This window comes from Plectropomus leopardus, chromosome 5 (genome assembly GCF_026936395.1).
Source record: "Plectropomus leopardus strain MGB_pleo_1.0 chromosome 5, ASM2693639v1, whole genome shotgun sequence".
NCBI classification, from domain to species: domain Eukaryota; kingdom Metazoa; phylum Chordata; class Actinopteri; order Perciformes; family Serranidae; genus Plectropomus; species Plectropomus leopardus.
In genome coordinates, this window is record NC_142180.1 from 34413368 (window position 1) to 34439394 (window position 26027).

The following is a 26027-nucleotide window of genomic DNA, read 5'->3' on the forward strand; positions in this document are numbered from 1 at the left end:
GACGGATGGAAAACACGTTAAATCACATATACTACAATTCCAAGACATGCCATAGCATAGAAAGTTGCAAAAGGGGCGGAAAACACAAAAATTTGGGATGTCGAAAAAATGACCAAAAAAGCAAGGCTATAGTATGGCAAAAATGTCAAAAAATGACATGTCCCAAAAACAGCTGAAAACCACATTAAAATACACAAAATAGCCTGCCAAGACACGCCATAGCATAGAAAGTTGCAATAATGCCCCAAAACACCATAATTTGGGATGTTGAAAAATGACTGAAAAAGCAAGGCTATAGTATGGCAAAAATGTCAAAAATGACATGTCCCAAAAACAACTGGAAATCACATTAAATCACACATACTACACTTCCAAGACATGCCATAGCATAGAAAGTTGCGAAAAGGCCCCAAAATACCATAATTTGGCAAGTCAAAAAACTGACCGAAAAAGCAAGGCTATAGTATGGCAAAAATGTCAAAAATGACATGTCCCAAAAACAACTGAAAACCACATTAAATCACATAAAATAGCCATCAAAGACACACCATAGCATAGAAAGTTGCTAAAGGCCCAAAAACACCATAATTTGGGATGTCGAAAAAATGACCGAAAAAGCAAGGCTATAGTATGGCAAAAATGTCAAAAAATGACATGTCCCAAAAACAACTGAAAGCGACATTAAATCACATAAAATAGCCCTCAAAGACACACCATAGCATAGAAAGTTTCGAAAAAGACCCCAAATCACCAGAATCTGGCATGTTGAAAAAATGACCAAAAAAGCAAGGCTATAGTATGGCAAAAATGTTAAAAATGACATGTCCCAAAAACGGTTGGAAATCACATTAAATCACATATACTACACTTCCAAGACATGCCATAGCATAGAAAGTTGCGAAAAGGCCCCAAAAGACCATAATTTGGCAAGTCAAAAAATTGACCGAAAAAGCAAGGCTATAGTATGGCAAAAATGTCAAAAAATGACATGTCCCAAAAATAGCTGGAAACCACATTAAACCACACAAAATAGCCATCCAAGACACGCCATAGCATAGAAAGTTGCAAAAGACCCCAAATCACCATGAGTTGGGATGTTGAAAAAATGACCAAAAAAGCAAGGCTATAGTATGGCAAAATGTCAAAAAATCACATGTCCCAAAAACAACTGAAAACCACATTTAAATACATAAAATACACTTCCAAAGACACACCATAGCATATGAAGTTGCAATAATGCCCCAAAACACAAGAATTTGGCATGTGGAAAAAATGACTGAAAAAGCAAGGCTATAGTATGGCAAAAATGTCAAAAAATGACATGTCCCAAAAACAACTGGAAATCACATTAAATGACATAAAATAGCCATGCAAGTCTCGCCATACTATAGAAAGTCGCAACAAAGCCCAAAAACACTGTTATTTGGGATGTCGAATAAATGACCGAAAAAGCAAGGCTATAGTATGGCAAAAATGTCAAAAAAATCACGTGTCCCAAAAACAGCTGGAAACCACATTAAACCACATAAAATAGCCATCCAAGACACGCCATAGCATAGACAGTTGCTAAAGGGGCCGAAAACACCAAAATTTGGGATGTCGAAAAAAATGACCAAAAAAGCAAGGCTATAGTATGGCAAAAATGTCAAAAAATGACATGTCCCAAAAACAGCTGAAAAACACATTAAACCACATAAAATAGCCTCCCAAGACACGCCATAGCATAGAAAGTTGCAAAAAGGGCAAAAAATAACAGAATTTGGTATGTAGAAAAAATGACCAAAATTCAAGGCTATAGTTTGGTTAGAATGTCAAAATATTACATGTCCCAAAACCAGCTGGAAACCAAATTTAACCACATAAAATAGCCATTCAAGATACGCCATAGGGTAGAAAGCTGCAAAAAGGGCCAAAAACACCATAATTTTGCATGTCGTATAAATGACAAAAATTGCAATATTACAGTATTGAGAAAAACATCAAAATTTGACATGTCCCATCATCAGCTGGAAACTGCTTAAAAACAGCGTGCTAAGACATGCCATAGCACAGAATGTTGCAAAAACGGTCAAAAACACCATATTTTAGCATCTCGAAAAACGACCAAAAATGTCATACTCTAGTATGGTGAAAAAGTGCATGCTATATATTTGACGTATTTCAACAAAGTATACTATGGCGTTTTCGGCAATTTTTTCAATGTGCTTTATAATGATGTTTTAGGCTTTTTTTCAACATGCTACACTATGACGTGTCTCGACATGCTATTCAACGTTGTTTTCAGCCCTTTTGCTGACGTATCATAATTTGACATTTTTCGACATACTATACTAAGTATACAATATATGATAGCATGCGTTGTTAAATGCAAATATCATAGGCGCTGATAACAGTCCCATGCGTATATTAATAGTGGAGGCATAATAATGGCAGTAGTTTATTGTTGTATAATAAACTGGGCCAGATTCCTAGAGAGGAGAGCGGCTCCATCCAAAGTGGGATGGATGCCATTCCTCCTGATAAGTCCAGGTTTTCCCCATAAAGAAGGCCAATTATCTATGAAGCATCGTTTGCTGTGGGCAAACGTTACAGTATAGCATGTTGAAAAAACGGCCAAAAACATAATTCTAAAGCACATTAAAAAAATGGCCGAAAACGACGGCGAGACACGGCATAGTATGGCATGTTGAAAAAACGGCCAAAAACATCATTATGAAATACGTTGAAAAAACAGCCAAAAATGACATAATATATTATGTCGAAAAATTTAAAATATGACATGTTGAAAAAAAGGCTGAAAACAACATAGTATTGCATGTGGAGAAACGTCATAGTAAAGAATGTTAAAAAAACAGCCATTTTTGACGCCACATTATACCGAGACATTTTAATTCTATTTTGGGGGACAACACATTGACTTTTTTTGTCATTTTTGAAGACATACTATACTGTGTCATTTTTGGGTCATTTCTGATGACATTTTATACTGTGATGTTTTGGTGTGATTACTGACGACAAAGTATACTTTGACGTTTTGGCGCTATTTTTGATGACATACTAAACTGTGATGTTCTTGCCTGATTTTTGACAACATGCTACAGTTTGACGTTATTTTTGATGACATACTATACAAGACGTATTTGCATGATTTTTCAAGTCATACTATACTATCGCGATTTGTTTTTTGTCGGCGCTACTTGACGAGTTCAGAGTGAGAAGGGATCGGTATCTCTTCAAGTAGAAATTCTACAGCGAATTACTATATTTCGTGTATTCTTTGTGTACATGCATCTATGTGATTTGAGGTTGTATTTCAGATTTCTGTTTTCTCCATGCCTTTTTCTATCCTCTTTCCCTGTCAAAAAATTATAAAAGCTGCGTTGGCACCTATAAATGAAAGTTTTGACTGCTTTTTGGGTGCAGGAGGCTCAACCTGCTATACATCATGGAAACCAAGTTGCAAAAAGAGCAAGTTCATATCAATCAGAAGAGTGAAATCTCAAAAAATGATGAGATGGATGACTTGACAATATGTGGCAGGATGAGTTCTGTTTGTTTAAACTACTTTGTTTTTCTAAATAAAGGAAGTTAAGACTGTATATCACAGCTTGTGGTGCTTCTGTGCTGTAGAGCCGAGTTACAAACGACTGTGTGAGCAAAATACAGACACGGGGCGAGGGGTTATTCTAAATTACATCAGGCCCCTTGGTAATACTAGTCCTGTGCAAATAGGGCTTTTTGATTATGAAAATGGTTTGAGAAAATATCAAATGAAATATAAGAATGAAAGATAACGCTACTTATAAATTCATAGAACTCGTAAAAAAGTCACAGAGCACATATTTGTTTGGGAAAATGTGATATACTTCGTACATCTCAGCCGTCACTTGGATGTGCCGACTTTCAGGAGACTGAGCGAATCATTAGTGAACTGACGGAAGGAAACTTGAGAAAGTTGTTTTAAAGGCACAAAAGGCAACACGTTGTCAAGGCCAGTTGACAAAACGGAGTCAGATTGCCCTCCCTGCCTGCGATCAGATCTTTAGCCACACTTCAGAAAGAACAGTCACCATGGCAACTGGCAATTTGGAGATTCCTGAGTAGGCAGGTAAGGGGACGACTGACACAGTGTTGATCTATGAATGAGATAGACTGCTTTTGCTTTGTTTCAGTCTGCACCGGCATCTCATGGCTACAGCTGCATCACTCCTGCACTGCTCCTTCACAGAAAGAGGCTTTTAACGACTCCGCAGCGACAATGTTCCCTCTTTAAATCAATGTGAGGACTTGGAGACCAATACATTCAGTACAGCCATTCCTGCACATGATTTATGTTCTGATCAGTGTACTCTGCATTGTTGGGGTCATGCATCCTTCTGCAACATGCTACAATGTCTCAAAGGCATTTTTGCACAGCCTGTACTTTGATTCCTGACATGAGAAACACCTGCGTCTCCTCTACAGAGCCTGTAACACTTCTGTCTGCTGATGATGCCTCAGAGGGGAGTCCTGCTTCACCATCTACTGTCCTTTTTCACCCACACTTCCTTATCTCTATCCCTAAAAACAGACAAACAATGTTAGCAACTAGTGAAAATAGTGTGATATTTGGCCAGATATTTTTTGCAGAAGGAGACCAAAACAGCAAAAAAAAACTTTGGACTAACAAAAAAAAACTTTAAATGATTTAAATGCACTCTGTCTCAATTTGATTGAAAATTTCGGGTAAATTGTTAAATGGGATGCCTTCTAGTATGATCTGTATGCGCAGATGCATGAAAGCTGTGTGACATGCACAAAAATGATGAATATAGTAACTTCACAGGGCTGCCAAGTCTCGTGTGCGTGTTACCGTGACACACACACGCAGTTGACACTTTTCACACACTCTCATGCAACAAGTGCATTTTCTCGCAGGGAAAAATAAATATCGGATAACTTCTACTTCTCTCCTTCTCTCTCTCTCTCCACTTGCGCACCCAGGCTGTTTGAGCGACTTGTCTGCCCCCCACCAGGCTACATTTGCATGGCTGGAATGAGAAAAAAGTAAGAAAGAAAAAGAGAAAGTTAAGCTGATGGAAATGTCATTGGATTTGCACAGACCTGATCATTAGACAAAGTTTTGGACTAATTGAAAATTTGAATTCAAGCTTGTTTGCCAAAAAAAAAAAAAAAAATGCCCGTTACCTTCTCCTCACTGATGCTTCTCATTCCCCTCGCTGATTAGAAACAAAAACAGGGGGTGTTATTGCAGTTGTGCGGTCGTCATTCATCCATCAATCCATTTTCTATCGCTTATCCGTGGCCGGGTCGTGGGAGCAGCAGCCAGAGTATTCCAGACGTTCGTCTCTCCAGCAACACTTTCCAGCTGGTCCTGGGGGGACCCCAAGGCGTTCCCAGGCCAGATAAGATTTGTAATCCCTCCAGCATGTTCTGGGTCTGCCACAGGGCCTCCTATCAGTTTGACGTGCCTGAAACACCTCTAACGGGAGGTGCCCAGGAGGCATCCTGATCAGATGCCCGAACCACCTCAACTGGCCCTTTTCGACACAAAGAGGCAGCGGCTCTACCCGAGCTTTCTCCAGATGTCCGAGCTCCTCACCCTATCTCTGAGGCTGACTGCAGCCATCCTGCAGAGTTTGTAGCTGCGATCTCATTTTTTCTGTCACTACCCAGAGCTCATGACCATAGGTGAGGGTTGGGACGTAGATGGACTGGTAAATCGAGAGCTTTGCCTTCCAGCTCAGCTTCTTCTTCACTGCAATGGTCCGGCGGAGTATTGCACCAAATCGCCTGTCCATCTCATATTCCCTTGTAGCGTCACTTGTGAACAAGACCCATAAATACTTGAACTGCTTTGCTTCGGGGCTAAAATCGGGTTTACGTGTCCCTGTGATCCTGGGAGCTGTGCTGTCGGTGGCATTAGCTCTTCGTAGGGCCCATTCGAGGAACAAGTACCTCGCCTAGTACAGGGACATCGGACCTCCTCCTGGAGCCAGACCGGAGGGGGCCATGGGGCTCGGTCGGGCACAGCCTGAATGTCTGGTCCCTGTGGGCTCAGCACCTGCAGGGACAGGGATCAGGGCCGGGTGCATTGTGTGCCGGGCAGCAGGAAGGGGCAGGGCCCGCGGGCGTGCTGACTCCTGGCTTTGCAGAGTTTGTCATCTTCTTTCCTAATTTGCATGCTTTTTCTTGATTTGGTAGTTGGTGAACAACATGCTGATGACGACAGGCAGCATCTGGTATAAAGTGTGCAATGTGCATGTGTGGAACGGCAGACTGATGCAGGTCCTCAGCTGTAATATAAATGGAGCAGCGTGCTTTTTCACATCCGCGTGAACGTTACAAGTCCAAAGACCCTGGTGTCATCACACCATGCACATCATTTCCTCATCTGAATTTCTGCTTCCATCCAAATGTAACAGAAGAATGGAGCATTGGACTTCTATCTGTGGTGCTCACATCAACTGAAAAAAATAACATTACACAATTTAACAGCAGATTCTTCAAGGTTTAAAACTTTGGCAGTGCTTGAAGTATTAAGAACAACTGTATTGTCAGTCCAATACATCTCATCGCCTTCAACAGCGACGGCATTCAAAACTCCACAAAGAACAGTTGAAGTTCTTTTTTTCATACCTGCTGGAGTTTTGAGCTTCTGTGACTGCTTTACTTCTTTACCTTTACTTCTACTGTGGATAACCCACGGACCTCACTGTGGACTATTTTATTAGAACTTTATCGACTTGACCTTTTCATACTTTTCTCGGTGATGGTTTGTGTTCCCGACAGTGATCTTAACACTCACTACACGGCGAGTTTGTGTTTGTAGAAAACATGCTACCATGTTCACTGCTGAGACTCATATTTTGCTCCTGTGGTGAAAGGACAAACACAATTCCAGCATTTATTTATGGGTATTAGCAAACAAGGAACATCCAATTGTGTTATTTGCCTCCTCCTTTAGGAAAAAAGTCTTATTGGATTTCAGACAATTGAATTTAAAGACAGACTCAGGGTCAATTTGCTTTGATCATTCCTTAAATATGTTTTCTCTCACTGGGTGACTGGTCTGCAGCAAAAACCTTGTTTAAACATTTTGCTAGGAGCATCTTTTTTTATAGCAGGTTGTTAAATGTTTATAAATGAAGACGTTTCTCTTTAGATCCCATAGATCTATAGAGAAACCACAGATCTATAGTTTCTCGATAAATCTATAGAAAACTACACTGCCTCCAGCCCAGTCACCAGAAGCAAATGTTGGCATTGTACGTTTCTGCAAACAACAAATATGATACATTTGCACGTTTCATAAGTATCATATTGACGTTTCTAAAATGATGTAGTATATGAGCTGACTTTTTCATTGGGAAGTGGAGGGGAAAGAGGACAGCGAGACGCCTGCCAGCTGCACACCACAGTTCAAGGCCAACAACAAACAACAACACATCTCTCTTTTGATGACCCTTCTCAGTGTTTCTATAGGCAACCCTCAGAGGTGTTTCCACCACCAACGTACGACAAAACTGACCATCAGCACACAATAATATCGTTTTTAGATGCTTTTAATTCTGGGCCTATGACAGCAACACGACAAACGTGTTTCGAGCAACAGTCTTCATCAGCGTCTGACTGCTGGTTGAAGCTCGTTCGGCCCAGAACTAAAAACATCGTGGCATTTGAACAACTAAACCTGGGTGTTTTTACTCACACGCTGTGGCACACTGAGACCAACAAATTTCATCACTGGCTGTCTTTTGTTGACTCTTTCTAGCGTTTCCGTTGGCGACCCTTTGCAGCACCACAGAACCTGAATGTTTTTTGCGGCACATTGTGGCATTTCCTAGCTCTGTTTGTGGCACCAAACCTGGGTTTTTTTGACACATCACAGCAATTCAAGACCAACACACACCAATACTGACCACCACCAAACTTGGGTGTGCTAAGCGACACATTGCAGCATTTCCCAGCAGAATTTGAGGCACAAAAGCAAAATGTTTTCCTGACACATCATGGAACTTTGAGACCAAACAATACTGGTTGTCTCTTGGTGGTCCATCAAATTGGCGACCTTTAGCAGACTTTCTACCCCAAACCTGAATGTTTTTAGCAGCACATAGCAGCATTTCCCAGCAGTGTTCGTGGCACTAAACCTGGATGCTTTCTACCGACTCATCATCACAGAGTTTTAACTACTGAACATGGGTGTCTTTTAACCGACCCATCCCCGCTTTACCAGCAGCTTGTGAGCCACCAAATGTGCCTGCTTTTAGCTAAAACAATCTTTTCCTAACTGTCATCAAGTGTTTTTTGCGTCTAAACCTAACCACAACTCCACCACAGCATTTTTGATATTTGTGGTTTGCAGAAACATTTTTGTGTTTCTCAATCTCTCCCAAACTGACTGTGACAAAGTGGTAAAACGACAGCACTTGTATTGTGCATTTGTGGTCATTCGACCATTCAAAGCGCTCTCACACTACGTCATATCCACCCATTCACGCACACATTCATACATTGGTGGCCAAGGCTACCGTTCAAGGTGCCACTTGCTACTCAGAAACCATTCATACACACTAACACTCCAAAGAACAGTCATTGAGAGCAAATTTGAGGTTCAAAATTTTGCCAAACAATACTTCGACATGCAGACTAGAGGAGCTGGGGATCGAACCGCCAATCTTGCAATTGGTGGGTGACCCACTCTACCTCCACAGCCACCCCATAACACCAGAGGAGGTGCGATAGTGTATTAGGAGACACATTTTATAATAAAACCAAGTGCCCAATTGACTGCACTGATGTACATTTATGAAAAAAAACCTTTATTCCATAATTTCTGGTCCTTGGTAGTAATGCACATTTGAGATATAAAATAAACCATAGGTATGAAAATAGCATGGGCAGATTGTAAATGGAGCCAAAGGAGAAATATCATCAAAACAACCCCACTCACAGGACACCACGTCGTTGAGGAGTACAATCTCAACACTTGCACTTGACTGTACCATTGAGTAATGAGATATCTATGTCACACTGAAGCCACAAATATGAAAACACAAAGCAGAAGAAGTGTACAGTCGAGTATTGTGTATACAGAGAGTTAGATAGGAGATAATACATGTCAACAGAAATTTGATTCACCACTGTTGAAATACACCGCAGATAGCAAAAAGTTTGGCGACAGAATGAAAGCTGCTCTGTGTTCAGCAGCAAAGACACTTGTCAAAACCCTCATCAGCACTCAGAGTGGCTGTTAGTGAGATTTCTGCCACAAAAAATACAACAGTGGATGAATTAGTAAATGACATAAACCATCTTAGAGCACTTCTATGCTAATTATTTCTGTTACGCTCAAATTTTCCAATCAAACAACACTTCACAGCACTTAATACATAGAAACTAAAGCCTGAACTGAACAATTTCCTCCAACATGATTTAAAATGTCAGAAAATGAACTGAAACAGAAATGTCTTTGGCTTATAATACTTACTGAATGTGGCTTAGAATCAACGCAGTGTTTGCATTGAGTTTATTGTACTTCAAGTCACCAAAACGGCACCAATAATTACGTGACAAAACTTCCCAATCACAAAAATACATAACTTTCCTTGCGAGGGATTTACATAGCACATTAGTTCCATGTCTAAATGTCTGTCCGCCAGTCCAGCTGATCCTCGGCACAGATGACACAGTGCCCAGAGCTGGTTCACTAGTTCAGTCTGGAGCCACACACATGCCAATACTGGCCCAGGATCAAAATCCAGCCTAAATCCCTCCCCGTGTTTAGCCCCTTTGCTTTCCCAATGTCTGGTAGATAATACCGAAATATGTGGCCTGGCCAGTTGGAAAAACACGATGCCAAATCAACAGTAAATATGACAGGGAGGGTGGACATTAACCCTTTAAAATCTGAGCAATTTAGTTGATTTTTTGCAATAACATGGGGAAAAGGCAATGAGCTACTTAAAAAAGACATTACTTAAAAATTAGCAAGAAATTAGTAAAAATAATTAAAAATAAATAATACTAAAAAATGGAAAATATATACATAAAAAAGAGAAGGGAATGACCCAAAAAGTGCTGAAAATTGAAAAAGAAATTTGCTGTAACATAATTTAAAACAAAACTATAATAATTATGAATATTGTTTTCTGGACTATAGCCTCCTTTTCTTTAATTTCCTGCCTTAAAAAAATCCAGGTATTCTTTTTTGAGGGTTTATGTAATTTTTTGTAATTTGTGGGACATTCCTTGCTAAGTTGTACTCTGTCTTTTCCCCCATGCTTTTGAACGAAAACAAACCAATTTACTCAAGTTTCAAAGAGCAAAAGAGGTTGTAAAAGGCATCTGAGCACAGCACAAGAAAACAGATGTCGATCAGGGTTTCAAAGGGTTAAGCTTTTTAAACTTTTTAATGGTTTGAGGGGAGTGGCCACGGACAGTTGATGGAAAATCTGTAGCATCAGTTTAAAGGCACATTGAATTAATTTTTATAATTATAATTAATTAATTAATTAATTTTTTAATTTTTGATCTGTCATCTTGCTAAATGAAGCATCATTTGTGAAAATTTGATATAAACCCTCTAAGTCAAAAGTCACACCTGCACACCGACTCTAATCTATTTTTATTTCACCACATTAGACTATATTATTATTGTCCTATATAAATCCCTTAAAGGAGTACTTCATCTCTCAAATGACGATGTGTATATCAATTACTCACAGCATGTTACATTTAATAGGTAAAGAAAACATTTCTCGCATGCCTCAATGGGCTGGCTGTTCTCAAAAACTGTCTATACGAAAAGTAATGCATCGCAAGACGAAGCAGTCCCGACCGGTCTAGTAAGGGAGCAGGCTGGGGTGGTGTGCAAAGAAATTGCACAAACTGAAATAGCGAATATAAAATACGTCTAATAGAAACACGACAATTTTGAAAAAAACTCCCATTTATCGCAAAAACTTGCATGAGGTGCTATTTCAGGTGATACAAAGAAGCCATATTTTGCAAAATTGCAATGGAAACAGTTTTTCCGCATTTTACAGGTCACATGATTTATGGCTATGTGCTTGTTGGTAGGAACTGGCTCCCTCAGGCATAATGCAGCAGGAGCTACAAGAGTTGTTATTGCATCGGATAACTTCAAAAGTTGAGCGGATCATCAGGAAGATTCAAATCTACAAATTCTCTGTGAAATCGTGGACTATCACCTCCCAGAAATTCGTCTTATGTGGCCACTCCCATGTACAAGGGGCTTGTCTACGTCGCCTTTGATTGGAAATAATGATGGCTAGTGCGGCGGCTGCAATAGAAATAAACCTGCTAATGTTTTGAACATCCATCGCCATGCTTCCTTGAATGTTCACTCAATGGAAACACACTCATCTCACAGTTGTTTATCGACATTTCAAAAATATCTAAATTAAATTTTGCATAAATCTGTAGACCAGCAGCTCCAATGTTCAGAGAGGTAAAATTAATAAAAAGCTGGCTTTGAGGAGAGCATAAATAAGTTTCACTTTTAGTTTACTTCCCTGTCTGAAAGGGCCCTGCTGTTTGGGAAATAACGAGCATACGACTGGATAAATGAGACTTGGATTAAACTGCATGAGTTGTGTGAGAGTTTTTATACAAATGTTTGGTATAGTTTTGCTGTTGTTAAATATGGACCCAATATATCAACAATATTCTCCATTTTCAGATTCTTTGTTCACCGTGGAGGCAAGCGAGAAAATTTTTCTTTACAAATTGAACATTACGTGGTGAGTGATTGATACACAAATCGTGCTTTGGGAGTGAAATATTCCTTTAACTGCCACAAACAGTATCATATATAAAATGTGATAATAATGCACTTTCAAACACCATTCGGAGTCGTAATCACAATAACTCTCAACCTTAAACATTTGTATGTTACTCAAGAAAACTACTACGGCGTTAAATTAAACAACGTTGTTGTGTCTGCTGCTGCTCTGTGTTTCTGACACTATTGCCTGATGATACATCGTGAGACAAGACAGTATGATTTCAACAATCAGGGCCCTCTTGTAAGTTTGTTTTGGCAGAATACAAACTTATAAATAGGTGCCTCCTGGTGGCTCGGCTGGTGGAGGTGAACCAGCCTGGGATCTCTGTCATATTACACCCCCCCCTCTGTCAGTAGTCTAATGAAGGCAAAAATGCCCCACAAAAGTGTGTGTTCTTTGAATCATGTTTGATCCTTACATGGTAATGCCAGAGTTATTGTAAAGTATAGCACCACTCAGAACACCTTATTGCATCGCCCTTCATCTGTCTGCAGAAGGGGGTCAGGACACTGTAGCATCTGGGCTCCACAAAGGAATTCATTAACAATGTGGTATAAAACAATTGTTTCGCATCCACATTGTGGCCAACAAAACGCCACTTGCGGCAAGTTTATTTGTTGTTACTAATTTTGATTTTTTGAAAAAAGAAAAGAGCCAAAGAGACAGAGGAACTGCTGTCTGTACTGTGTTGAGGAGACCCCATGAACAGGTGCGCTAACATGTGGCTGCATCCATTTTCATTCTGCATCTTGTTTGTCTGCAGGCACAGTAGGCGGCACTTCACACAAGTGCTGGAGGAGTTTATTGTTTTTCTCCTGTAGGAAATATTGACTGTTCACTCTCACATCTACTGCCACAATGTGAAATCAAGCATCAACCATGTTAATCGCTAAATACTCCACAAGTCAAAAGCCTGTATTTTTTTTTACTCATTAAGGTTTAACCACAACACTATGCTGTATGTGCAGTATCAAAAGGTATCAGTGTAACTGTTCAGCTTAGCAGCCAGGAATAAAATCGTTCGCATTGTGTGTTTCTGCAAACCACAAATACGTTACATTTGTCATTTCATTCATATCATATCAGCATTTCTGAGGTGATGTAATATGTGAGCTGACTTAATCATTCCCCACAAGTGGTTGTCCTTTAGAGACTTGTCACTGTGTTTCCTGCAGCTTTTCGCCTAAGAATGTGGGTGTTTTTTAATAATCCGTTACCATGTTTCCTGTAGTTTTTTTTTTTTATCCACAAATGTGGCTATTTTGTAGCTACCTGTCATCGTGTTTCCTGGATTTTTTTTTTTTTTGCTGCAAACGTGGCATTTTTATAGAGACCTGTCACGGTGTTTCCTGCATTTTTTAGCTTAAAAAGTGGCAGTTTTGTAGCGACCTGTCACTGTGTTTCCTGCAAATTTTTTAGCAGCAAATGTGGCAATTTTGTAGCAACCTGTCACTGTATTTCCTGCAGGCTTTTAGCCCCAATCGTGGCTGTTTTGTGGCGACCAGGAGGTCTCCTGCATGTTTTTAGCTCCCAAACATAGGTATTTTTTAGCGACTCCTGGCTGTGTTTTCTACACCTTTTCAGCCCCAATCGTGGCTGTTTTGTAGTGATCTGTTACTATGTTTCCAGTGGATGTTAAGTTCACAAATGTAGATGCTTTATAGCAACCTGTCACTGTTTTCCTATGGCTTTTCAGCCCTCTAATATAGTGGGTTTTTTTAGGGACCTGTCCATATGTTTCCTCTAGGGTTTAGCTATTTTCTGCAGCGTTTCAGCCCAAAATATGGTGGTTTTGTAGCAACATGTCACTTTGATTCCTGCAGATTTTTAGCCCCTAGACGTGTGTTTTTAATGACCTGTTGCTGTACTTTTTTTGCCCCCAAATGAGGGTATTTTTGTGACCTGTCACTGTTTTTCCTGAAGCTTTTTAGCCCCCTAACCTGTTTTTTTTAGCAACCTTTTGCTGTTTCCTGCAGGTTTTTAGCCACAAACATGGTGTTTTTTATTAACAAGTTGCTGTGTTTACAGCAGTGATGTAGCAACAAGTGTTTTTGTTGTTGTTGTTGTTGTTTTTAATACATCGATGGGTTCTCTAACAACATTGTTACACCAATTTTTGTTTTTTTTAGTGCCAAACATGATTTTTTCCTAACCATAACCTCATGGTTATTGTGTCTCAGCCTCACTACACATTGACAAAAGCTTTATTGAAATTTCAACATATTTTCTAAATAATGATGTACAGATGTAATGTATACGTGGTTTGCAGGAGTGTACAATGCCAACTGTTATCTGGTGACTGGGTTGAACCATTACAGGGTTGTTCAAACTTGCCTGAAAACATAAATGACTGGGCACATATGTGAAATATTTGGCACATATATAGCAAATATAATAAAAGAAAAAAGCTCAAAAGAGGGATATAAAAAGATCCAGTTAAGTATACTGCCCAAGGCAAAGAAGTGGCCTTCACTGAAGTGAGGTCTTCCCCACGCTGAGGTTATTATCCGAGGTAAATCTGTATTTCTGGTGTTCATCTCAGCTCTGGGCGGCAACTCTAAGGCAATTCAACGGTTGCTAATGCCAAATCTAAACACAGGGAATCAGATTATGATACAAACAGTTCCTATCAAAACTAATGTTATCCCAGAACATTTTACAACTTATTCAGTGTAATGTTTAATTGTCTACTGCATGCAAATGAGAGTAAACGTCCAAACAGAGATGTTGGATTATCATATTTGTGCCTGCAGTAATGTACAAATGACACCCATTGTATTTAATTTGGGCATCCTGATAGCCAACTATGTTAGGAAACAAACTACAGGATTGCTGTTTGTTCAATGGCTGCAAGAAGAAACACAATAATTTGCCTGTTTACTTCATCTAGTGTGTCTTAAGAGCACTGGAAAGAAGTGGCTGCTATGCAACACAGATACATGGTGAGAATATCTAGAAAAATAACACTTGAATTACACATGTGGCTGCCTTTGTTCTCTGGGTGTTACATCTTGGAGGACCCCTATCTGTGACAATGTAGTTGGTAGGCATGAGAGACTGCTTTGTTATGTTCTCTGTCTGTATCATATCTAACCCAAAGTGTGTTATTTTTCCTAGACTCTTAAGCCTCCACAGTATAATACTAAAAGAATCAGGCCCATATAGATACAGCTCAATCAACCAACCAGTCATTGCTCGCAATTCTTTTACAAGACAACATTTTACATTTTGGGAAATCTGCAAACAACAGATGAGAAGATGGACACCACGCTCATGTCTGTATGCTGAGTTTGATTGTAGGTGGACTGCTTTCATGTAGAGAGGTGAAGTCCCCTTCTGGTGTTGCCAATGAGACCTTATTTCCCCTCATGTATCCAGATATTTTTAATAAACAGATATTTTGCAGTATGATTTCGCCTCTTGTCAACATGCAAATGGACAGCTTCTAGAGAGTGGATTTTTTATAACTGGTTGCTGTTTCTGTGTGGACATAACAAACTAAGCATTTGGGAAAAGAGTGAGACAATCTCCTGAATTTGCATTTGCCCATCAATGCTTTTTGTTATGAGCAATAGCAAACTAGGCAACTGGTTACCAGCACTGTGTGGTAAAATGATATTTAACACCTGAATTTGGCAGTGCTTTGCCACTTGAATGGAGGCAGCTGCTACAAGCAATGTGTGCTCCACCTCAGTGTCCGCTGTTCAAAGTCTGCAAAAACTGAGGGTTTTGGATGAGACCTGGTCAAACCAGCAGATGGTGGGACATTTTCCAGAGAGTCGCTCAGTGGCGCATGAGGCCAAAATGGTTCAACTACCATGTTTAAATTTACCCAGATGATCTGGGGATCATCAGCACTACTTCGCCCTGTGTGGCCTATAGAGTAAACGCACTAAAGAAATACTGCGGTCGAGTGTGGCCAAGCAGTTAAAGTGCAATAAACTTTTGGCAAAGGAAAGGGGATACAGTAATTTAAAGAGAAAACTAAATCACCCACTTTTGGCTTGAGCGTCTCCTCCCAGGAATGTGAAAAAATCTCAAAAATGGGCAGGGCTGGGAGGGTGGCTAAGACACACCTCATCACCCAAGTGTGCCGCGTCTTGATCCACAGCACCTCCCTGCTCCCTGCATACACACAAAGTAGTTGGTTGGTGAGAGGGCAGCAACGGGGTGGCGACAAGTGGTGTTGAAATTAGGCTCTTGCTTCCAGGATCAGCCAACAGTCTTTTTTTTTTTTTTAACTATTTATTTAATTAAAATTTGATTGCAATAACAAAGTTTCAACCTTTAGAGGCAGTCACTATGCATATTTCTAAAAAATTAAAATAATTTGCTCTAAAATGTCGAGAGTTGGCACTGAATCAATCAACAACACTACAAAATATCCATATTTGTTCCTGTTTGACTAAAAAAAGATTTTTGGGGGTTGACTTTGGAAATGTTATCTGACCAAATGGATCAAATCCTGATTGTGAAACGGGTTTGTGATGCTCTGAAAATGTATCCACTGATTTACAGACGTTTTGCTCGCCATGTAAGTCAATAAGAAAAAGTTTTTTTTGGTTGCAGGGCATCACGTGGTGCTGTAATTACACTGTTTGGCCACTGCAAAAATCGGCTTCAATGCCCAACGCACTTCTTGGGGGCCTGCTTTATTCTAAACTAAGAAACTGGCTGCTGAGGTAGCTACATTTATATCATACAGACATTAGAGTGGTATCACTTTTCACATCTCTTTGCAAGAAAACCAATGAATGTATTTCCAAAAAAATCCCCAAACTACTCCCTTAAAGGAAAGGTATCATTTAAATTTTTGTCATTTATAGTGATCTGTGCTAAATTACCTTTTGTGCCCACAGCAGTTAGCTGGTGGGTACAGCAAAAAGAGATTTGTGCCTGCACACACACAAACATAAATAATAAAACCATTCAAATCTTTGCCTTCACGTCCTCTTAACGTAAAAAAAAAGTGCCAATAAAGCACATATCATTATTACTTCTGCTGTAAGGTTTATTCAAATCACTCTCTTCCCTGGGAACCAATTTATTTATTATAGCGTACAGGGCTACTAATGGTATTGCAAGCAGGAGGAATGAGTCACGCCTAATGGCTGAGAGTCAGTATGAAGAGATAAAAACCTTATGATTTTTCATGTGGTTGTTACAACAAATGGCTGTTTTATAAAAACTCAAAGCTCTGAATGAGAACAGCCATAATCAGTCAAAGCCAGGCTCTACTATTTTTTTTTATATAGAAATCATTATTCCCTGATTATTGTAGCAGATAGTATCTACCCCTCCAGAGGAAGGCACTATGAATGGTTTGAATGTCCTTGGGTTTTCATCAACTGGATTTGACTGATGGCTGGATAATAACGTGCCGGTACATTCCCTACAACACAAGTCACCCTCCTGATTGAGAAGTTTGGGGCAGCAGTGCAAAGCACATTTCCGTCTTTGTCTTCACATCGTAATTAGCACACAGTCCATCCCATCCTCCCTCTGTGTACAGCATTTTGGGAAACTGTATCGTGTTGTATTAGCATACCTGAAGTCACAGAGGCAGGAATCTCTGCTCGGCACGGGCCTGCAGACGCACGCCGTCTTTTATCTCTAGGTAGCACAGAAAAAGTTTATTTGGTGTTACCTTGTTATTATTCTTGATTTTCTCCTATGCTGTCCTTCTATTGTCACCAAGCAGTGTGCTAAAGGTAGAGATAGCCTACCCAGTAGACGATGTTGAACAGCAAGAAGGAGGTGGGAAAAAAGACGCGCGAGTACGCGTCCAGTTCAAGTAAATCTATGTGGACTCGTCCTTTTCGCCACGCACCTTCTTTACACTCCTCAAAGCAGCAGAAGAAGCTCTGGCAGTCTTTTCCGTCCAGGCACTCGTAGACACAAGCGTCCTCAAAGTCCTGCCAGTACAGGGAGTTGTTTAAAGCGATGACGGTGTGCGGAGGTCTTACATCCAGGACAGAGTAGTTCTGAGAGGAATAGTTCTGAGAAGAAAAAGACACGCAGAGAAACAGGAAATAAGAGGTTTTTGAGTCATGCTTGAGTCAGGTTTTTGAGGGTTTTTTTCCCCTGGTACAGACAACTTGTTTTACAAGGATTTTTAGATTTATTTTTCCCAGTAACAAATGTGTATTTTTAGCGACCATAGCTTGTTATAGTTTATATAGAGAGATTATATTTGTAGGACTTTACACATTGTATTTTAGGAAAACCCTGCATGGTATATCTTTAAAAATGTGCAGTTTTAAGGCTTACGATTCATGAGGACATACGCATTATGAAATTGGTATGCATTGCAACTTCATAAATCTCTGATAAACTTTTGCAAAGGTATTTGCAGTGGGGCAGCACGTTCTTGTATTATCAACAGATAAATCCTGCAGTGGGTCAGCTTAATGCAAATGGGACACCAACTCTGCAACACCTGTGGTTATTTACTTGAGTATTTTGACAGACATAAAGACATATTTTCATTTTAAAAACATTTTATAAACCAAGATCTCTATATCCCATTTTTTGTCTCTGTCTAACATTACTGATTAGAGCTTTGGTTTTCTGCAGAGAGCACGAGGTGACAGTCTGCACTCCTTTCCTTCAGTTGTTCAGTCTGATGCACTGTCCCTTAAAATAGTAACAGTCTTATCAGAAGAGCTTATAAAGGGCATCATCTCAACCCTGAAATTATTTCTCACTTCCACTTTGTGATAAAAACAAAGTGCTGTCAGAGAAAAGCTACTTTTGTAACAAGTGACAGTAATCCTGTACATAAGGGCATCACCTCAATCTACATTTTATCATTCACATCACTGACAGCTTCACTGTTAGGTCATTTTAAAGAATATTGCAGCAAGAATATCTAATATATCTATATACAAAACAGTTGATTCAAGGTCAACTCACCGGTCTTTTACGTTCCATGCAGCTGGGTCTTCGAGCGCTGTACGAATAGAAATTCAACGTCGCGTACTCCATCAGAGCGGCAAAGACAAACAGGAAGCAGACAGTGACGAAAAGGTCCATGGCAGTGACGTAAGACACTCTGGGCAGTGACGTCCTGGCCACACTGCTGAGGGTAGTCATAGTCAGCACTGTGGTTATACCTGGAGGACACAGAAGAGGACAAACTTACCTGAGGCACCACCCACAGGTTATAATGGAGATCCACAAGGTTTGTGCTGCTGTGGTAAAAATAGCAATACTACAGTGTAGAAATACTTGATTGTAGGTAAAAGCCTTGCATTCAAACTTATACACAAAGTACAAAACTATTGGCATTAAAATACATTTATAGTACCAAAAGTACAAGTAAGTACAATGCAGAACTGCCTATTGATATTACTCCTTCAATCATATATACTGTGTTACTGTATTATTATAATCGATGCATTAACATGTTCACTGAGTTTATGCTGCAGCTGGTAAAGGTGGAGCTCCACCAGCCTGCCTGGCTACCTGCTGACGGTCAGTTTTGGGGGAAACGACTCCCCAAGATAGTGGAGAGGAGGTGGGCGTGGTCAAACGATGCACAGAGTAATACTGTATTCAGTTATATAATTTTGTTAAGATTATTCAATATATGAGAATGTAAAACAAAAAAAAAGTCCTTTTTTTTGGGGTGCTATCTGCATGAACCTCCAAATGGCCCCTAAATGCCCAAAATGCCCATTGGATAATCCGGCCCAGGTGCTGAAACTCAGTTGGACTGTGAAACTAAACTCCGTTTTATTTCCTCATTTTGCTGAAGAAGCATGAGCGGATGCAGGATTATAACAAAAACTGTGGACAAAGAACTTGAAATCTTTGTTAAAGCTTTGACCGATCCTCGCAGTATTTGCCTCGAGATCCTTCATGATCACTTTAAACCCAAGAATCAGATGAACACTTTGGTTTTATACTGTCTTGGAGAAGACAGAGTGGAAAACTCTGTTGACGACAAGGAATTTGAAGCTTTGTAGCAGAGATTACTTTAAAATATTACGTTAATATAAGACTAAAATGTGCAGAGTTTTAGTAAAACTTGCTGAAGAAAGAAGGACAGGATAGGATAGAACAGAATAGGGTTAACTAACTAATTGCTACCATGGTCAACATACAACAACTAGACATAAAATGAATACAGTACAACGTACAACAATAAATATAGCACCAAGCATTGTCAATGAAGGAGCGCAAGAGTCCACCACAACAACTATAGTCAAATGCTTAAAGTATTCACGCAACTGCCTCCGAAAATGAGAGAAAAAGAAAATGATAGGTAATAAATAAATAAAAAAGAGAGAGGAAAAAATACTATTAAGGAAGTGCAATTACGCAATGTGCAAAATTAACGATGCCACCTCTGGAAAATGTGCCATCTTGCTACAGCAACCAACTCAAGCGACAAATGCAAACTACAGTGACAATAACCAAAATGCAAAAACAGCAACAGTAAAAACAACACCAACTGTCCAGTCAGATACAGTACAGCCTTATTAAAAAAAACGATTTATGCAGCAACAAAAGACCTCCCAAATCTTTCTGTGGAGCAACTGGGTAATAGGAGCTAAAGGTCATTTGACACTGGACTAAGACTAACAAAATAAAAATAAAAAAAGCTGACAAAATTAACAATAATCACAATCAACTTCTTTCACATCACACATAGAAACTGATCCATTGTTAATAAAGGCGTATTGATTAGAGCAGCTTTAAGATTTTCTGGACTGACTGCGTGCAAAAGTGCCTGCAGCTGCCTGCTTTAAGTACTGGTCTTCACGGTAAAAAATAACCATATCTTATTTAAAAGTGTCATTAAGCTGCTGAGTTAGTCATTTAGACTGACAGCAGATGTTATTGATGTCACTCAGACTGACAGACGTGAGAAAAATCTCTCAGCATCTCGCTCTGATTTCATTCTTTCCTCTCTCCCTTCTCCTCCTCCACGATCATTATAGAGATGCCTATAAGAAAAAAAACAAAAAACATCTGTGACTGTTTCACTGAGGTTCCCATGGTAACAAGCTGGCCCCATCTATTTCAGGCAGACACCTCACAATTTTCCTTTAGCCTCTGCTTGCCACAGTGATTACACTTACCTGCCTTCTGCTGATGCTGTGGCACAGATTCAGGAGTTTTTGCTCTAAACGGTAGATTAAACAGCAAGCATTCATCTTAACCGACAACTGAATGTGAGGGTCTCTGTGTCGAGGGGGTCAAACATAAATGCTTCAACGTATGTGACCACTTTCCTTAAGCATGTGCACGGTGTGATAACTTCCTGCTGAGGTAAGTAATTAAGGGTCAAACCTGAAATGTAAGGTTGTCTGCTCTCGGGTGAAATCACCCCAATCCTTGTCTACACCTGAAGGCCTTTATCTTCACTCCCACGGCGGCTTGACTTCCCCTTGTACTCTACTATCAGCCTACATCTAAGATCCATTCATAATCTTCTCTCTCCTGATTTCCATGCAATTGATCCAGACGCTCTACACCAAAGATGGCACATTAATAGCACTTATTCATTTTTTACCTCTCTCTCTTTCATCAGTTGTGAAGCACGGTGGCTCTCAGCACCTGATACAGACACTATAGGTGGGTTTCCATTACAAATTTGCGCAAAACTTGAGCAATATTTTCGAAATGTTGACAATACACAATTCCACTGAGTGATGCTGTGCGACTTCTCTCACAAAAACATTCCCAGAAGCATGACGATGGATGTTCAAAACATTAGCAGCTTTATTTATATTGCAGCCACCAAACCAGCTGTAATTATTTCCAATCCAAGGCAATGTGGGTTTAACGCAAGTGATAATGAAAAGGCAAGCCCCTTAAAAGTGGGAGCGGCCATGTATGAGGGATTTCCGGGAGGTGTAGATTTCACAGAGGAACTGTGGATTCAAAACTTCTGAAAGATCTGCACAACTTTTGGATGCATGATGCCTCTTGTAGCTCCTGCTGCATCATGTGGGAGTCAGTTCCTACCAACAAGCACATAGCCATAGCATCATGTGACTTTTTCAAATTGCCTTAAATATAACTTTATAAGGGCTAAAAAACAATTCTTGTGATATTTTAAATATAAGATAAATTTTTTTCAAAATTAACGTGTTTCAATTAGGCATATTTAATATTCCCAATTTCATTTTGCGCAATTTGAGGGTTAATTGAAACCCGTCTAATGGGGACTGGCTGGTAGGATATTTGGGTACACAGAGGGCACTCTGTGTCGCATGTTTCCATTTAAGTGGAAAGACACAACTTTTTCCCCTTCTAGCCTTTGCTGTTTGTTTGTTTTTTTTTCTTACTTTGTCGTTTGTGTGAACTGGATGGAAGGGTGTGGGTGTGCATCTGTGTAACTGGCAAACAGGTAGGTACATGTATTCGCATGCCAAAAGATTATAATTTGAAAATATATAAATAAAGTTGCAAAAAATGCCTCTCCACTTCAGGGTCTGAGTAAACATCACACATCCACTCAAATTATTCAGATAAAATATGTATAATTTCTAAAAAAAATTGCAAAGATAGCTCAGTAGTTTGCACTTACTGTTCAAAAGAGGCACGCTAACATACTCATGTTTTTGTAACTTCAGTGTAAATGTTTGAAATTGCTTTTTTTTTCTTTCCTCCAATTCCATACTTGAAGGACTTCACTCAGACACGAAGAAAGAAAATAACTGGATGAAATCAATTACCTTCACCAAAGTGATCCACAGGACTGCACAACAACTAACAGAGAGCATGCACAAAAGAGAAAAAGCAACAAAACAGAAAAGCAGAAGGAGTGACTCAAAGTAAGTGACAAACAAATATCCGTGCAGTATAGATGCGGAGTAAAGACAGAGAAAATCCACAGCAAAACATGATTAAAATCTGCAAACAGAAACCTTTAAAAGGAGGACCTTGAGATGATGTCTGCATCAGTATTTGTACTTACTTCTAACAGCTGAAGTTTAAAGAAATGTTCCAGACATAAACCCACAGTGTCTCCTGGTTTGGACAGACTTACTGAGCTGCAGTGAGACCACAGTACCTAAAGCTGTTCTGGCTGGCGTGGCGTCCTTTTTGATCCAGAAGGACACCCAGGAGAGGACCACGGTGAGGATGCAGGGGATGTAAGTCTGGATGGTGAAGTAGCCCATTCTTCTACTCAGGTCAAAGTACACGGTCATCAACACATAATCACCTGTGTGTGAAAACACGACATGAGAAACTTTACGGACACACGCTCCAGTCTGTAGGCGGGTTTCCATAAACACTCAAACTGTGCAAATTAAAATTGAGACTATAAAATACGCCTAAAAAACTCACAAAAAAAGTGTTAAAGCTCACATGAGGTGGTATTAAATGCGATTCGAAAAAAGCCATATTTCACAAAACTGCAATGGAAACACTTTTTGGGCTTTTCTAGGTCACATGATGCTATGGTTTTGAGCTTGTCAGTAGGAACTGGATCCCTCATGATGCAGCAGACGCAACAAGAGCTGTTATTGCATCACATAACTCTGAGAAAGTTAAGTGGATCATCAGAAAGTTTTTTTATCGACATTTCAAAAATATCACTTAAAGGTTGCGCAAATCTGTAATGGAAACCCGCCTACTGTGGACACGAGCACAGAACCTGCACCAATGAGGCAAAAACAAAAAACGTTAATAAACCATACAAAGTCTGATTCAGTACACTGTATAAAAGAAAATGACGTCTGCCGACCAAAAAGCTACTGTGCAGTCAACCTTCACATCAACTATGGAGGTTATCTGCACTGTCATGCTGCCCCATTAACACTTTAACACCTAAATCCTGTGTATCTCAGTACATTATTCTTTAACTACAAGTGGCCAATTTTGCACTCAGTATTCTCTGTATTTCACAGTTAGATGGACAGCCAAGAAGAAGTAGTCATCTCTCGTGCTTCAAAAGATACCTTGCATCTCTTCACTCATTGAAATGTAGTAATTACAGCACATGATTTAGTATCTCTACAGCCGATATCTCCAACACTCAGATAAGCTGCACTACAAGTACTGAGAGGGAAAATCCGTATTTTCGATTTAGGGGTCCCTTAAACTTCAGACATCCCTCATGTATGCACTGATGTTCGATAATTGGTTTTAGGTACTTTGTACCTTTTACATAGATAGAAGTGCAAATTGCTGTTAAACTAGAGTCTTGTCTTACAGCCCCTCCCCTCAGAGATTTTAAAACTTTGTTATCTGTTTTTTTTTGTTTTGTTTTGAACAAATCTTTGTAACTCTTTAAAAAATAACTTTATTGTGTGGTTGTCTCGTTTGTGTTTTGCTGATTGTATTCTTGAGAACGTTTCCTGGCCTCGTGTCTGTCTTGGAAAAGAGATCTTAATCTCAATGAGACTGCCTGATTAAATAAAGATGAAATTAAATTAGAATTGAACTTTTTAGGGGTCCTTCATTTAATATGAGAACAGAGGATTGTAGCAGTAAATACGTGTACAACAACATCAAGGTTACACTTTAACCCTCTCATTTAGCACTTATAAGCAGTGTATAAACACTTATCAAAAGCTGTAAATATACTATACTGTAGTTGTAATGGTATTTTACATGTTTATTAAGGTGCCTGAAGTCAAGAATGACACCTACAAACTCAACATGCCACCTGTGCATGATCTGTATAAACAGTCAGTAAAATCTTTACAACACATTGTAAAGATTTGTTTATATGTATATACATGTATCATGATTACAGCTACTGTATGTTATAATTCAGTACCTGTTTGCACATCAGTTATGCATATTCAGAGATGTTATAATTGTTGACAAATACATGAATACAATGTTCTCACATCTGCTTGCAGCTCCACTCTGTGTGTTATGAACTATTGTGCCAATGAGTGCTAAATGGAGCTGCGAGGGTTAAAGTGTAGTGTTGCATATATTGTTTAGTCAAGGATTAGGTAGCTTGCTTTAAAAGTTAGGCTTCATACAAAAAACTTCTATATGCAAATGATGAATAATATTTCTAAATATATAAGAGCTGAGTCAGCTCTATGCAGATCACGTACGGCCTCCTCTTAAGGGAAGTGATTTCTCTCTTCAGCCGATATCAGTTATTATTACTGGCAGGAGTATTGAATTCAATTATAAACCTGTAGGATATAAATTGCGTCAGTCTGCAGAAATACCTTCTGACACATTGACAGTTACTATTTTGGTTGAAAACTATCAACAAAAAAAAACCAACGTGTGGTCAGTTTCTTGCCTCAAACAGGTTTAGTGGAACATTTTAAGGCTGTAATCTAAGATTTTAAATCTTAGTTTTTATACTATTTACTGTCTACTTTTTCCAGCACTCGTCATTCAATCTATTTACATTTTGTGATGACCTCCTACAGTAGTTTTCATCATCAGTGACGGAGTCCGCCACTCCAATCTCTCATCAAAAATGCATCTGCGGAACAATAAATCATATTTTCTCTCCTTTTTTTCTCTTTCTCTTTTTTTGGAAAGTACAATTAGTGTTAAATATTACAGGGGAGCCATACAGAACAGAAAGCCATAACCACAGTGAGCTGTAGATGATTTTTGGCATTTTTATCGGACATTGATAAGGCAGACAGGAAATGGGGGCGACAGCAGGGGCATGACGGGCTGCACAGATCCCCGGCTGGAATTATCTGGCGACATTGTGGGAAAGCGTCATGCGCTGTAAACACTCGGCTTTTACGGTGCTCCTGCACTGTCAGTGTTTACTTGATTTATAACAGAGATCTGAAGCAACTTTTTATTTCTCTGAAAGAGGACATACTGGCAACTCTGGACACCTGTGAGACGGTCTACAAATGAGATGTCATGCAAATGACATTCAGGCATTTTATAACAGATTCAGTGCAGACGGATGGCAGCAGCAGATGGAGACGAGGAGAGATAGACGGGTGCTTCGTGTCATGTACTTTCTGTTTTTTGTAAGCTCGGTCTTAAGAAAGAGACGACATTACATAAGCAGTGAAAGGACAGCAAGTGGTCTGAATAGTAGATTTGCACGTTTAATTTGGATCAGACTTTGTGGTCTGAAAAGGAGCTTAATGAAGAGTTTTTAGATTCATTTATAACCTGACTGAGGCGGAGAAACCTTAACTTGCCAATATTTGTTTTCTTTTTTAATATTCATAAGACAATCTAAAGCTCTTTTTACACTGAGATTGTGCTACAGGCGGCTACAAAATCCCGTCTTTACGCCGC

At 39.5% G+C, this 26027-nt stretch overlaps 1 protein-coding gene across 3 annotated transcripts in view; it reads right to left on the bottom strand.

Moving 5' to 3' along the window:
- Nucleotides 1–10541: 10541 nt before the first annotated feature.
- gabrg3 (gamma-aminobutyric acid type A receptor subunit gamma3) overlaps nt 10542–26027 on the bottom strand; it is a 69182-nt gene continuing 53696 nt past the window's right edge. The window contains exons 7-11 of one of the 3 annotated variants that reach the window (XM_088078049.1): nt 22843–22995; nt 18729–18928; nt 17644–17812; nt 17362–17426; nt 10542–12628 (exon numbers count right to left, since the gene is read on the bottom strand). In XM_088078049.1, coding sequence (XP_087934175.1) covers nt 17368–17426; nt 17644–17812; nt 18729–18928; nt 22843–22995 — 581 coding nt within the window. In that variant the 3' untranslated portion in view covers nt 10542–12628; nt 17362–17367. Of the gene's footprint in view, nt 12629–17360; nt 17813–18728; nt 18929–22842; nt 22996–26027 lie in introns of those variants that run through there. The other 2 variants (XM_088078048.1, XM_088078047.1) reach the window with 2 other exon arrangements.